The following is a 15,712-nucleotide window of genomic DNA, read 5'->3' as shown; positions in this document are numbered from 1 at the left end:
GTGTGTAGATAAGTCAGATATAGTCTAGCTCAGTCCACTAGAGATCCATGTTAACTGACGTCATTTTGTCCGGAAGTCTCTTTTTTTGGCCCAGGCCTTGAAGAATACACTGTGACTTAAGAAGCCTTACCACGCAGTAACTAAAGCTTTAGGATTACTGTATTTGAGGAGTGCCCGTGTGTTGCATGCAGCTGACCTTAGGAAGACTTCGTGCATATCACTAATAAACCTGAAGTCCTGATGAAAAGCTGTTCGTGTGGCTGGTTTGTTAACTGGGCGGCGGTGCCCGCCTGTCCTCGGACTTCGCACCCTCAGGCTGAGGCTGCGCAAGTGTGCTGTGTGGTGGCGGCAGCGGCTGCTCAGCTTCCCCCTGGGGTCTCTGGTGGCCTCAGGAGCCATCACTGACGAGGTTGGGGGGGTGGGAGATCCAGTCACCAGGTGTCAGGTGGGCAAGGCCCTGCAGCAGCCAGCGATGGTGACCAGTCGCTGGCCCATCCTGCATTTTCCTCCACCAGCCCCCAGGGAGGAGGCATGGCTGGCACAGTACTACCTAATTGAATAAGGGAAGAGATGGAGCCTTGGGCTTCCCCACATTTAAATTTAAATTACCTCCAGGAGTGGGGGGGTGAGAGAGAGAGAGACCATCGCACCACCCATCCCAGAACCCTCTCTGCCCCTGTGGGCTCCCTTGCAGCCTGGCGAGAATAACAGGACTCTGGCAACTCTCCCATCACTTACCTTTCTCCGTGGCCACCATCCTGGTGTCACCTGGCATGGGGAGGCCATGGAGGTCGATGTGGACTTTGGTCAGAAGGCCATGGGGTGGGGGCTCCAGCCGTGTTAGCCTGGGGGCCTTGGAGCAGCAGGACACTCCTTTCTGGCCTGACCACGGCAGTGTGTGCTTCATGCCGTGAGCTACTGACTAGGCACCTTCAGGGCCAGGGATTCTGGGGGAAGTGCTGAGTGAAAACAGTCTCACCTGGCCACCCAGAGGACGTGTGCTAAGAGCTCACCTGAACTCAATTTTGGCCATCAGGGCCACGTAAGTCTCTCAACGTGAATTCCAGCTCCACGCCTTTCTTTTCCCAGAAAGTATGCATGGCAGATGCAAAATAAAATTCTTCACTTGGCCAAGAAACAAGAACTGCTAGCCAGGCATGGCCCACATCCTTGGGGAATGAAAGGAAATGTCACCTGAGCCAAAGCTGGAAGGAAGGGGCCTCGACTCGACTCGGGAAGCCAAGGGGAACATTCTAGTAATGCCTCAGACAAGGCAGGAGAATGTGCTCCGGAAAGGAGGTTCATGGCTGGCAGGTGATACGGGGGCGGGACTCCCACCAAATGATCCACATTTTTAAAAACCCACATCCAAGAAAGCTTTTGAGCTGCAAACCTGCATTCCTCCTGGAAGCCCTCGGATGTCGCACCCATCGCGGCGTAGGTGGTCAGTATGGGCAGGACCTGCCTGGGTCCGGCACCTGCTCTCCTCCCCTCCCGCCCTGAGAGCTGAGCTGTTCCAGAAGGCTCCCGGGAAGCCCGGCGGACGGCCGCGGCTGCCTCACACTCCTGGCGCGCCCCGCTCTCGGCCAGCCGTGCACACGGCCTCTCAGCCTGTGTCCGTCCCAATTAGACCTCAGAGACACAGAGGCCAGAAATATTTTTTATTAAAACACTTATCATTATTAAAACACCTTGAGGTACATTAAATAAATACAACCTTTCCAGTTGTACAAACAGGTCTCTGGTGGCTTGAAAACAATTTCTTATAAATTTTGCCTTAGCAGCCTCTGTGAGTCAGTACAGTGAGGAAAAAAACCACCTTCTGAAGTAAGCTTTCTGTCACAGGGGTTGTCACAAGCATTTAATTTGGATCATGGTCTCCACCTGAAGGAGACTTTAAGTCCTTGTGAACGATGTCCCCACCTTGACTGCCACAAGTTGGGGTGCAGAGTTCCCCCACCTCAGCATCCAAGAGGCCCCCAGGCTGGGTAAACGGTGGTGTCCTAACAGGTGCCGGCCCCCCGGGTCTTGGGAGCGGCGGGCAGGGAGAGTGCCCAAGACCCAGTGAGCTGAAAAAGGAGAGACTCACTTCCCAAGCAGCCGCAGCTGGGCCCGTTTCAGACACCAAAACGGGAGCATGAGATGAGGCCCTGGTGGGAAGGTGCACAGGTGAGGGAGGTCGCCAGCTCTCCCCTTGGCTGTAAGGCGACGCGGCCTGAGGCCGGGGTGCCCACTGCCAGAGCTCCTAGTGCCCAGATGCCCCAGAGCCGGGCTCAGGGTACCACAGCTGGTGAGTTAAGCTGCCAGCACTTTCCCTAGTGGCTCTAACTGGCACCTCTCTCTTCTGGGGACCCTTTCCTGGAAGCCCAGAGCCTGGGCCTTCCTAGAGCCCACAGGTGGCCCTGAGCAGCTGGGTCAAGGAGGGCTCCCCACCACCGCCCCTGACAGCCTTGTCTGTAGGAGGCAGAAGGCTCCAGCCCAGCAGCATAAAGTTGGGTACGGTTTCCTTATCCACAAACAGAGCTGCTAGGAGAGCAAACAGCACTGAGCGAGGTTGAGGGGTGAATGGCAGGACACTTGGAAACAGCTGGGACCATCAGCCTGCACCTGGGGGAGGTACCGCCTCGGGAAGGAGCCCCGGGCAGACAGGACGAGGAGAAGGGCAGGATTCAGAGCACCAGGCTGGGTAGCCCAGTGGTGCCTCACCCTGGCTGCACAGTGGAAATGCCCAGAGGCTGAGTCCACAGGCTGGGGGTGTCTCGGCCTCACGAGGATTGCAGCCAGGTCTGAGAACTGCAGCCCTAGCCCACCCGAGGGACTCTGCCATGTGCTCCCCCAAGCCTGGCTTGGACTCCCCAAGCAGCTGGCGGTTCTGGCTCACACCTTGGAGACGGTGCAGGTTCAGGGCCCAGGACCCCGGGCGTTAAAGCTTTGCTCACAGACTCAGGGGCGACCACTCTGAAAATCCATTAACTCTACCTGCAAAGGGACTTACTTTGGGGACTTCAAAAGCCCTCACTTGAGAAACATTAGAGATTTCCTGTTTCATAGTCGGAATAAAGTGCTCATAAGTTCATCTCTAGTACGTCTCTCATGGAAAAGTTAAGGTTGTCATTGAAAGGCCTGATTTATATTTTTCCAGCTTTCTAACCTCTGAGAAGCAACAACCAATAACATCAGTGAAGCTCAAAGCCTTGGCAGGTGACCATGGCTGGGGGACTCACACCTCAGTTTGCAGGGGCCCCAGCTTCCAGCCATGCAGAAGCCCCCCCCCCCCAGCACACTGGGGACTGAGGGATGGGGAAGGGGCTCAAGGACAGAGGGAAGCACGAGCCCAGCAGCGGTGGGCACCCCTCTGGCCTCCCCATCCTCCTGTGCCAGGCCCACAGGCTCTGATGAGACCTGCAGGCTCTGGGCTGCTTTGTCCAACGCAGGGGCCACCAGCCACAGTCGAGGGCTCAGCAGCCCCACGTGCCAGTGGCAGCAGCTTTGGCTGCCCAGATACAGGCGTTTGCATCACTGCAGAAAGTTCCAGTGGATGGTGCCGCTCCAGGGCCATTGTCGGGAAGCAGCTGCTGCTGATGTTGCCAGAAAACAAGGGGCTGGAGGGAGGTTCGGAAAAAGTCAAATGTGCCCAAGTTGTCCAAAGGCACCCAAGATACACCCAGACTGGGCTTGCCCGCTTCTGCACAGCCAACACCGTGGGCATTTTCCTGGAAATAAACGGTTTGCAATCTGCATCCTCCCATGCAGATGTGTCTGCTGCCACCTCGCTGGTCACCAGAGACCTGCTCGATGGGGAGGTACCCACATCCTGGAGAAGCAGGCCTCTCCCCCCAGGCCTTGACCCACCGAGGCCAATCAGGAGAGGTCAGATATGAAGGAAAGCCCCCAGAGGGGCTTGGAATAGGTGCTTACTGTTAGGGAACAAACAACTAAAGTGTGTCTGCTCCAGGTACAGGGCGGCAGAAGGAGCCCAAGGAGACGGTGGGGAGGCCCAGAGAGGGAGGCCATGGGACATAGGGGACTGTGGATTCTTCCAAGCCCCTGCAGCCCCCACCTGCCTCTGCAGGTGGCTGTGCCACTGTGGAGTCCCTCACATGTGTCTACTCATACGATAGCCCTGTGGCCCTGCAGACAGAAAGCTGGGCCCAGGCTGCCATCTGTGCTAAAATTACCTGTTTCCTTTTAAAGGAAATAGGTCAGAATGTGTTAAAGGTTTGGTTATAGAGTGATGCAAACTGCATGAGAAAATGGTCTCATTGTTTGATGTCATCCTCTGTCCATTTAACACTAAACCTAAACTGGGGACGGGCAGAATCCCGGTTTTGATGGCCCTGATTTTGAAGATACTTAAGGTCTTTTAAGTTACATGAGTGTCACCTGTTGCTGTATTCGTATTTGTGTAATGCTGGTCAGTTCAAGGTGCCACACGCCAGATAAAACCAGAGTTCACGGGGGACAGGAGTCATCTTTCTGAATTACTCGACTAGGCAGGAAATGGAATCCCCAGGGACACAACTGATCCACCTCAAGACAGGTTATAACTGTTCCCTGATGAGCCACCGTGAGATACTCCCGGGTGTCCCCCACGACGGTTCTGTGCCAGGCCGGTGGCTTCTGGCAAGAATGTCCGTGGCTCCAGTCCCGTTGCTGTCCACATTAGACCTGTGGCTCCTTCATACCTGGTCCGGGACGCCAGCACTGAAGACAGCCTCCTCCAGGGGGCGCTCCTCAGAGGACACCGCCGCGCGGATGGCGCCCACCACGTGACGCACCTCGGGAGGGAGGGCACAGTGCGAGTGTTCCAAAAACTTAGCCACCAAAACTCTGGTGTCTGCATAGGCCTTGCTGTCCACTAAAGAATGTGGCCGCTCTTTGGACACCGCCGGGAAGACCTCTGGCACTGGCTGTTGGCTGATTTTCCAGGTGTCTGCGTTCCCAGGTGGTGAAAGCTGGGGCCGACGGGCAGCCACAGCAGAGCGAGACTTGGAAACTAAAAATCAAGGGAAAAGATGCAATTCGAAAACTACCGGAAATAAAACAAAAGGCAGCTGTCATAAGTTCTTTAAAAAGCAAAGAAAAGCATGCTCGGTTTTCTGAATTCCTGGGCTGGCACCCTGGGCGTGCCCTGCTTCTGCTGTCCCTTCATCCCCTCTCAGCCCCGAGACCAGCTGGTGTTAACCTCGAGGGGCTGCGGCCTCCCGGAGCTGGAGGGCTGGGGAACAGGGCCCTGCCTTTCCTCCGCCTCCGCTAGAATCCCCGCGGGAATGGGAGCCGGGCCCTTTGCAGTCTTCTAGGCTCAGTGACTGTGCCCCTGTGGGTCTGAACTCTTGCAGGGCAGAATGGTGCCATCTAGAGACAGAATCTGCATTAAGACCAGATCTAGGGGTGGCAGAGGGAAAATGAGACCCCCTGCACCATGCCAGGTGTGACAGCAGCCACCATCCAGGGCCCTGTCCCTGCTCACTGCCGGCGGACAGGGCTGAGGGCTGCTCTGCACGACCCATGGATCGAACGCTAGTCTCAGGGCCCCTCGGGGAGAGCCAGCTGTGATCACCTCACCAAGGCCAAGATCGGAGCCTGACTTGCTGCCTGAATTTGAAATCACACAAAGTAAACACGTGTGGATAGTCTGTTCTGGGGTCTTTTTGTGGCAACGAGCAAGCCCAGCAATTAAACATGAGAAACTGTAAGAAAGCCCCCGAATAAAATCTCATCGATAGAGTGAAGTAGCAGGCACACGTATGTTAAATTAGCTACAGGTGTGCCAAGACAGAAGGGAGGGGAAAGGCCCTTTCGAAGCCCAGAGAGTTGGAAACTCGCACTCCTGGGTGATGGGGCGAGGGCTGCACCTAGAAGCAATGCAGCCAGGGCCCACGGGGCACCCCCAGCCCCACTTCCCGCAGGTGGAGTCAAAGGGCTTGAGAAAAGGTGCATCTCACCGGTCCCCGGAGCAGCCCGCGACAGCCCTGCTTCTAGGTCCCGGCTGCACAAGGGTGTGTGTGAAGAGGCATCACCTTAACCAGACAGAGAATTCAGTGAACACATGAAACGGCAAAAGGAATTACTGATAAAACAATAACCCATCTGTGGCGTGGCTTGGACATGTATTTTAGATGCCGGAAAAGCAGGAGAAACCTGCTGACGGGAACCTAACCCTCAGCAGATTAAGATAGGAACAGCCCCACAGTCGCCAGGCCCGCCGTGGCTCGGACAAAGCCCAGCACCCTTCACTGGCACCCCCACCCGCATGGGACGTGCTCCCGGGACCCCAGAGAGCAGGTGCCGTGCCCAGCCAAGAGGAGATGGAGGCAACAGGCGATGCAAGGGTGCCGAGAAGGAATCGTGACCACCTCTCCCTTCACCTCCAGCCCTCACATGTCACGGGTCACAAAGCATGAATGTCACTTGGGACAGGTGAAGAAAGACATGGGGGGCCACAGAGTGGGCCCTGAGGCCCCCAAGTGCAGAGGATCGTCCCCCCGACCTCAGTGAGTGGACATGAGCCCTGATGGGGTGGAGAGCAGCTCTGAGTTCTTAATGAACAAGCAGAGATGGAACTTTCTCCACGTGAGCTGATAAGTGCACTCTGGAGGGGAGAGCACAGTGGGAACTGGCCAGGGAGCGACAGGCGCAAGCTCCGATGATACCTCCTCCAGGAGGGCACGGCCAGCGACTAGCTGCCATGGCCCTGGCTCCTCTCAGGGGCTCTGTCCTCCCAGCCCAGCCAGGCTCTCGTCTATTTGGGGCTCGGCTGGACAAGATCACTGAGGTGAGACTGTCCAGGACCCACTGGGCCCGCTTCAGGGTTCTTTCACTTCCACTGTGCAAAAAAGTCCCTGCTGTGATGGTATTGCAGTCAAAGGCCCACCAATCTTTCCTGGCAGAAACTACGCCCACCTCCTCAAAAAAACAACGGAAAGAACAGGGTGCGAATTCTCCAACTTCAGGGGACATAAGACTCCCAGGGGAGCTTGTGTGAAAAGCAAATTCCTGGGCTGGTGGCCACAGGGACCTGGTGTCAGGCCCTACAGCCCAGGGCACTGCCCTTCAAACAGTCACTTGGGGAGATTCAATGCAAGCTCCAGGGCGCACTGCCAAGGGTGCCCGTGAAGTGCTACAGAGAACACACCCATGTCTGCCTGGGGCAGCTCCCACTGGAGGAAACCCCCCCTGCCCCAGAGATTCTGCTGTGGTCACCTGTCCTGGGCCCAGAGCAGGCGTGCGGCCCCCACAGGTAGTGTCTGGGGCTGGCTGAGCAGCCTGGTGGGCTCTTATCATCCTCAACTCTCGAATCCTTCCTCCTCTGCCAGAATGACAAGCCTGGTGGAGGCACAGCGGGGACCCACAGGCTGCTCACCACCCACGCCCAGCTCAGGGGCCTCAGGCATCAAGACCACATTCCCTGTGGCCCGGGACCTCAACTCACAGGGGTCGCTGAGAGCTACAGTGTCCAAGGGAAGCCATCTACCCTCTAGGGACACAGACAGGGGAGCCTGGCCAGCCATACCTGCTGCACCAGATGTGCATGAAGTGGGGTCGCTGGTGGAGCGGGACACGTGCCTGGAACCTTGCCGTGCCTGCCTGTCTGTGCCGGGATCCTCCAGAGATGTGCAACCAAGGCATGGGGCGGGTGGCGGTGGTGGGACACCCATGGGGCTCTCAGGGGACGTGTGGCTGGGAGCCGGTGCAGTGGCACCCTCGGACACCAGGAGGTTTGCACTGTCGGACGTTGCTGCAAGAGAAGGGACACAGCATTAGGGTGGGCAACCATGGCAGTCCCTGGATGTGGGACAGCACCTGCCCTTCATACCCCAACGCTGGATAAACTCTGAACTCTGCAGGGCGTGAAAACACTGAACCAGGCTGACAAACGCTACTCTGTGGTGTTGAAAGTTGGGGACACCAGGTGATCTCTCAAGAATCATTCCAGGAAGGGCATGCTTGGAGGGGGCTTAGTCACTTCACATTCCACAAGAGACTGAAAGTCAGACATCAGGTGCTTTGGTCACAAGGAGGCTGACGAGCATGGCCCGTGCAGGGAACGGCAGAAGCTCTGAGGGACATCGAGGCATCCCAGCCCGGTCCTGGGGGGCTGCCCACCATGCAGGGGGTGCAACCCGGGCTGCTTGACAAGCTGCCAGTCAGGGCCGTGGGGAACACCCTGTGGCCCTGCCAGCACCCACGTCCTCATTACTATTTTGTTATTTTATTAGATGAAAACAAACCGGAATCTATAAAAATAATTTCTAGAACAAGTGAGTTCTGCAAGGTGGCAGGACACAAGATCCACACACAAGAATGAACCACAGCTGTATCACAGTCAGATGTACTGGCGATGAACGTGCAGTAACAGAAATTAAAAACAGTACCATTTACAATTAATTGCTCTGAAGAAAATGAAATACTTAAGTGTACCCTTCACAAAACACGCACAGGACCTGTATGCTGAAAAGGATAACGTGGAGATGAAAGACATCGAGGAGGCCCCCACTGAATGGAGAGACGGACTCCGGCCGTGCATTGAAGGCTCAGTGGAGGAAGATGTCAGTCCTCTCCAAACTGCTCTCTTGGTGTAAAGCGATTCTTATCAGAATCCCAGCAAGGACTTTTGAAGACACAGATAAGCTGATTCTAAAACGCATATGGGAAGGCACAGGCCCTAGAATAACGCACGCTTGAAAAGGAGAGTGGAGGCGCCACTCCTGCGGACGTGAAGGCTGACCCTGGAGCCAGTCACCGAGACAGTGAGATGCTGGCCGGGCGACAGGCACTGGATCCACGGGGCAGAACAGAGAACCCAGAAATAGACCCACACAATGTGCCCAGCTGATTTGTGACAAAGGTGCAAAAGCAACAAATGTTCTGGCCGCCCCGTGAACCTGGACCTCGACCTCACTCATCTGCAGTCCCGCGAGCCTGTCAGTACTTCTCCACAGATTCCTGAGCCCTCAGGGGCTGGGCACCCAGCCAGGAGTCTGGTGTTGGAAGCACCCCTGGGTGTCTGGGTCAGCTACAGAGTTAACTGCCAGGTCCTGGCAGCGAGGAGGGGCAGCCCTGCTGAATCCCTGATGAGAAACACCCAGACTCCTCTGTCATCTCCACCTGCGCAAATAGAACAAACTGGAAGGGGCTCCAGGAGCCGCCAGGCTGCACGGCCGTTCCAACCTTGTTTCCCTCAAGAACATGCGATTTGTAGGAGTCATGTGGCTGGAACAGGTGGGGCCAGGCTGCAGACCCCCTCAGCCCAAACCCTGGAATGCAGCAGGCCGGTGTGGTCACCCTGTGACAGGGGACTGGGACACACGGCCCCTGGGAAGGTCATCGGACACCACCTCTTGGACAGTTTCTCATGGCTCCTTGGAGAGACCAAGAGAAGGACGAGATCACTTCTGAATCCCACAACTGCAGAGACCTGGACGTGGCCCCTTCCTATTTCTCCTAGATGCTAAGTGTTCGGGGAGAGGACAGAGAGCCCTGGGACTACAATTGTGGTCCTTTGCGGGAATCTCATGAGTTTTCTGACTTTGGTCTCCACATAAACCAGCCCACATGAGCCCGCCTGGGGACCTCAAGAAGGTGGCTCCCTGGAAACGCAGCACACTTGCTCCCTCCGCTATGAAGGGTCATATGCTTTCCTGACACCTGGGACCACCTCCCCCACCCCAGCTCTGCACTGCTCCCACCCTCTGTGTTTGGGAATCTGACACTTCAATTCCCATTGACCTGTCCTTCAATGTCCTCAAGGACACCACCTCCAGGTTTGCCCTCCTTCCCGCCTCCCCCTATGACGTCCCCCAGCCAGCCACCCTCTTCTGTGGGAGGCACCGAGTGGACAAAACCCGGCACGTACAACTGTTGCTCTGGAATGGGTGGACCCCAGCTGGGGTGGCACTCTTCTTCAAAGCCACACCCCTCAAGTGAGAGAAAAGGGGCCCTGGGGGGAGGTGACAGAGCCGCCCAGAGAAAGTGTGAGCTCTTCCAGGTACACGGACTTGTTGGATGCAGGTAAGGGAAGAACTGCAGGGAGATTATCTGGTGCTCAACAGGACAGGCTATAGCAAACTCCACCCCTTTAAAGAATAAGAAACGGAGAGAGGAGAGTAGGCAGAGGAGAAGAGAAGGAAGTAGGAGGAGGAAAAGAGACATCAGTGATAAATATAAACTTATCACTCCAAATACTGAAAGGGGTAAAGTTACCTGGTGTGCTGAAGCCAGCAGTGGCATCTGGGTCCCCGGAGCTAGTCTCAGCCACTTGCTGATCTGAACTTGTAACCTGCAGCAAGAAGCATAAAGCATCAGAGTGAGCATCGGTGGGACCCGGGAACAAGGCACAACAGCCCCAGACAGTAGGCTGACTTTGAAGCTGGTCTCCCAGTCAGAAGTGCCGAGGGCTGTGTACTTCTACTGCCCTCCCCAAAATGTAGGGGGTGGGGTGTGAGCGCTGAAGTTTTCCTTGTCAAGGCAAAAGCCCATGTCTCTGACCTTTTTCAACCAGGACACCTGCCAGGGCCACAGAGCCACCTTGAGATTTGCACCTTAAAAGTATGGGCATTCTCTGGGACAAACAAAAGCCATACAGGAGCACCCAGAGTCACTGCAGGGCTTAGGACAGTCCCTGCCCTCACTTCCAACATGCCCGTCTCAACCACTCTCTCTCCTCTCGGCTTCCGCTCCAGGAAGAGAACAGGCCACAAGGGACTAAGAGGCATGAGGCCTGCAATGCCTTCTGCCAGCACAGTGTGGACACAGAACGGGCATTTAACAAATGGTCACAGCCTCAGTGAGCTCCCGAAGTCGCCCAGAGCGGGCATGTGCTCCCTCTTCCCTTTCGTCTCCTGCAGAGGGGGTTGAGAGGCTGCTCCCAAGCTGCCCTCCCCGCCTGAGCTCGGGCTCAGGGTCCAGGTCCACCCAGGATGAGGTGCCAGTCTGCCTGTGGGCCTTGCAGCCCTGAGGACACTGTTAGACGCCATCCTGTCCAGGTGGAGCGGGTAGCTGTGGCGCTCGCCTGGAGCTGCATAGTCATCGAGCTTCTGCAGCTTTCTTTTTGGGCAGACTCCTCTTCTGCCTGCAGAAGCCTCGGAATCTGAGGGTGAAAGGCCAGACCCCTTCCGCTGTCCGCCCCCTCTTCGCCCTGCCCGTCCTGTGCAGCATGGGGGGCCCGGCCGTGCCATTCCTGCGTTAGGCCTGCGTTAGGCCTGTGCTTGGATGTAACGAGCACGGCACACACGTCACGTGAGCACCGCCACGCGCCCCAGTGCTATTTCAAAAACAATTTCTGGATACTTGTGTTATTTCAGAATTGCTTTGGGGATGCGCTTGCAAATAACGAGCTCCGGAGGAGGCTGGGGAAGGTGAGGCGGGCCCCTGCGGCTTGGTCCGATTCCAGCTCAGGTAATTACATTTCTGCCGCCCTCATCTCCCGCCACTTCAATCACATGGCTGCTATCCTTCATCTCTCCTCTTTAAGCCAGGCTGGCGCGGGGCAGGTGCTTGGGCTGCGGCCTTCGCACCAGCACAAAGGGTATGAGCTGCCCCCCGAGGCGTGAGGCCTGCGAGGGGTTCTGAGAGAAAGAGACACAGAAGAGCTGCCTAAGTGCTCCCTCTGATCCCACTTAGATGCTTTAGAATAATACCATACACGCTATTCTTCTTCCTTAGTGCTCTCATGCTATTGGGGCGGGAATCCGGGGAGGGAGAGCTCACACCACCATCAGCACCCACCTTCTTTCACTGTCATCACCATGTGCCAATAACCAACTGTGGACATCTCAAGAATCTTCGCTACATCACAGGAACAACGCCCTGCAGGTTCGTTGTATTCCACGTGTCCCTTCCCATGTGTAACCCTCTATTTCACTTTCTTATTTGGGTGGGGGTGGCTGGTAACTTAGAAACCTGCTGCTTTAAAAAAAAAAGCTCTGGTAATAAAGACAAATAAATAAAATAAGAGAAATCAAATATACAGTGGGACAAGGTCAGCAGGAAATTGGATTCGCTTCATATTTTGCAGAAGCATCACTCACTTCCCTCTGGCTCCCGATCAGACCTGGTTTCGAGAGGAGGCAGCTCCTGGGAGCAAATCTATCACCTCTCGCAAGCAGGGCGTCAAGGGTTTAATTTAAATTTGCCTTTCCCTGATGTCAAAAGCCACCTTGCTGCACTAGAGCTGTGGGGGAAATAGCTGTTCCGTTCCCACAGCGTTTGCGATGAACTAGAAAGGCAAGAGGAAAGGGTGGGGGGAAGAACAGAATTCAAGATGAAATTTGAGTCCTGCAATAAAGCTCATAAACACAGCTCCCTGCAGAAGAAGAGGGGTGAGAGGGTGGTCGAGAGGAGAGGCCACAGGTATCACTTCACCTGGACACTCCAAGGCAGGTGTCATCTCACCTGGGACTCACTGATTTGCAGACGTGCTTTTCTGACTAGTTGCTGTCATTGAAAAGTCAACTGGCATTTGGCAAAGAAGCCAAATTTCCCCTCATCTTTCTTTTAGGAAGCTCCGTGGCTACGACCCCTGGTGTGGAAATTTCGCCCAAATTCGGTAATAAGTTTCCCACTCCCAGGTGAGGTCAACCGTCTAGTACTAGATTTATGAAGACCTTTTCTTTTGGGGCAATCATGAGAAATGTGAGTTAAGATTTTAGGCTAGTGGCCCAAGGCAATCTGCAAAGACACTTTGCCAACAGATTTTAGAATGTAAAGGCCATTTCCTTGGAACCTATAAACAATAGCTTTTGGGACTTGGGGCTGGTCGTGCTCTGTCACCTCTGTCTCCTTTCTCGTGACTCCTAGCTCACTGCTCAGGTTTCCCTTCCACCTGCCATATCACCACCAAATTAAAATTCCCAAAGCACCGCTGGGTCATGTCCACCCAGATGCCAAGCTCTTCAAAGCACCTCTGTGGTTTGACATCCAAGGTGACTCCAGTTGTATACCCGGAGCTCCCACAACTGGCCTCCTGGCCGCCCCACCTCTGCACCTTTGCCCACGCTGGGCTCCCCACGATGACTCTCCTGTGCTCACACCGCCCCCAACCCCACCTGGATTGCCAGGCCCGACTCTCCTCGGAAGCCCCAGAGAAGTTGGCTTGTCCCTACCCTGCCGCCACAGACGGTTAGTGCCCCAAGGGAGGGGACCTGTCCAGGCCATGGTTCCATATTGCACAGGTGTAAATGGTCCCTGAAACAAGCTGGTCACCCAGACAAGATGTCGGACTGGTAAATTCTCAGTCGCTTTCCTGCTATTGAAAGAAGTTCACTCCCTCAGCGAACTCGCTGCAGAGTACGTAGTCTCAGAGCATCGCAGCCTAAGCCAGAAGGAACGTGTGTGGCCGCCCCATCCAAGCAAAGGGGTCAAGGCGAACAACCTCAGACAAGGAGCGCTTTCCCTTCCCAAGGCAAAAATATCTTCTCCTGCCCCCGCATGGAGCCGCTTTTCTGTCCATCTGTCTTCCTCTCTTTATCCAAACAAGTGCTGACAGGCGGTTTATACGCCGCCGTTTGTCCTAACAAGGGGAAGCAATTGACCTCCTTGTCGCCCAGGGAGACGCGTCCTGCTGTGAAGGGGTTGCTCCTCACTGTCTGTCAGGTGGGACGGGCTGCCGGGGTGGTGGCAGCTGGCGGGCGCAGCCTCCCTCTGCGGAGGGTAATGGGTTTCACCGACTTCCAGACTCCCAGGGACGTCCGTGGAATTGAAAAGTGCTCCCGGGCCATGGGGTCAAAGAGAATCAGCCCAAGGCTGCGGCGACCCCTTAATCGCCAGCTGCTGCCCTGCTCCCAGGCTGGTAGCCCGGAGAAAGGCCGTGCAGACAGATGCGCTCAAACGGATCATGTATAATGTTTGCGCAGCACTTGTGAGCTGGAGGTGTCTGAGTCAACACAAGCTAACACGAGACAAGCCTTTGACATTAAAGCTCTTCCCACCAAAGGTCTGTGAAAGAAAGCTCAACTTAGAGAATTCCCAAGAGTTTTGGACAATGGAGTCTTATTGGCCTTAGAACCAGTATCATTATCCTCCCATATATCCTATTCTTTAGAGAAAAGAGTACATTATTGATGCAACATGAGTGAATGTCCCTGCAGTGTGCAGCTGTGGGTGGCGCACGGAAAGTCTCACCCAAGCCCAAGAGCCACTGTAGCATCCGGGGCCTTGGGAAGCTGGGGGCCGGCTCCACATGCAGAGGGGTTCGTGTTGTCGGGGGGCCAAGGGCTCTGAGCGGGCAGCACGCCCGGCCTTGCCACTCTCCACGGGTCGTACACACGCAATCATGAATCGTTCCAGCCAGCCCTCTTTTCTGGAAACAGGGATAATGGCTCACACAAGGGAGGGTGTGAAGGGGCCCACACCCAGGCCCCAGCACAGAGCTGGAGTTCTGTGACGGCAGTAGGCGGGGGCACCGTGCAGATGAGGGAAGTGGCAGGGTTGCCCTCCCACCCCAAGGCGGCTGTGGAGAATCACACACCCCCGCGGACTCTGGGGGTTTCCACCCTCTGGGCCATTCCACATGTGCCTGGTGAATCCTCAAGACCCTGTACCCACAGTCTCCTCTAACTACCATCCCATCTTCTCTCCTCTTTGCCAAACATCCCGCTAGAGTGATCCACTCCTCTTCTCCAGTGCTTGTCCCTGGGGCGGTGGCAGCGGCAGCAGCAGCAGCTGGGACTTGTTAGGAGTGCAAATCCTTAGCACCCCCCACCATCAACAACTGATCAGGAACCTTGGGGTGGGCCCAGCCATCAGGATTTGATTAACGAGTGCTGGGATGAGGGGTGAGCCCCATGGGAGTCTAAAACCCAGGGCCACACCCGTGGCCCACCTCCTCACACCCCATCCACGCCTCTGCCCAGCACATCCCGGCTCCTGCCCCTCCAGCCCATCAAAGCTGCTCTTGCGAAGGTCACCCACAGCTCTTCCATGGCGAGGCAGGGGGACCTGGCGTTGGCCATCATAGTCTCCGGGCACAGCTGGCCCATCACTTCTTCCCGAACTGCTGGTTCCTGCAAATGCAGGCTTCCCAGAGCCCTGCCTGGTGCTCTGCCGTGTGGGTGGGTGCCCTTCCTCTCCACCCACAATGGTGTCACTCCTCGAAGCTATTCCCTTTTTGGGTGCCCCACCCCCTCCTCCGTCCCCCAGGCTCCAGTGACCATCTCTGCAGCTAACTCCAATCTAAGTTGCTGAACCACAGCAACTATTGCCCGATGGATACTCACTCAGAATCCCACGCCCCACACCCAGACAAGTCACCTCCACCCACGCCACACCCACCCGAGACTCATCCTGAGTGGCCTTCTATCTGGTGGGTGTGTTGTGCCCACCCTGCTCCTTCCTTCCCTCTGAGCCTTTGCACAGGCTGTTCCCTCTCCCAGGAGCCCTCCCGACCCCTCCTCCTGAACCCTGCCTGCCTGACACCCACCCAGTCTGAGCTCTCAGGTCCTTCCTGGACCCCCAAACACAGGCCCTGTGCCCCTGACAAGTGTCCTACAGTGCACTGGGCGCCCCTCTCAGAGCACTGGTGATAACTCTTATCACAGCAAACGGTCTCCACTGACAATACTGATTTATTTTTTATCATAAACAGAAAAATAAAACACATCAGGAAGACAAAGGTCCCTGCTCAGCTTTAAAAAACACCCAAGAGCATCTCCGTTCCTGCAGGTTTAGGAATGAGATTTCAGGGCCACACTTTGCCTCCTCACTGAAGAGGTGA

General features: G+C 55.9%; 1 protein-coding gene across 2 annotated transcripts in view; it reads right to left on the bottom strand.

Moving 5' to 3' along the window:
• Positions 1-4,679: 4,679 nt before the first annotated feature.
• Positions 4,680-15,712, bottom strand: part of ENTREP2 (endosomal transmembrane epsin interactor 2) — a 334,397-nt gene continuing 323,364 nt past the window's right edge. For both annotated transcript variants that reach the window (XM_069465806.1, XM_069465807.1), the window contains 4 exons: positions 10,204-10,279; positions 7,514-7,738; positions 5,946-6,020; positions 4,680-4,996 (listed from right to left, as the gene is read on the bottom strand). In XM_069465806.1, coding sequence (XP_069321907.1) covers positions 4,680-4,996; positions 5,946-6,020; positions 7,514-7,738; positions 10,204-10,279 — 693 coding nt within the window. The remainder of the gene's footprint in view (positions 4,997-5,945; positions 6,021-7,513; positions 7,739-10,203; positions 10,280-15,712) is intronic.

Source organism: Eulemur rufifrons, chromosome 3, assembly GCF_041146395.1.
Source record: "Eulemur rufifrons isolate Redbay chromosome 3, OSU_ERuf_1, whole genome shotgun sequence".
Lineage (NCBI taxonomy): Eukaryota > Metazoa > Chordata > Mammalia > Primates > Lemuridae > Eulemur > Eulemur rufifrons.
Note: the sequence above shows the minus strand (reverse complement) of the source record. Positions and strands in the feature narration are given on the sequence as shown.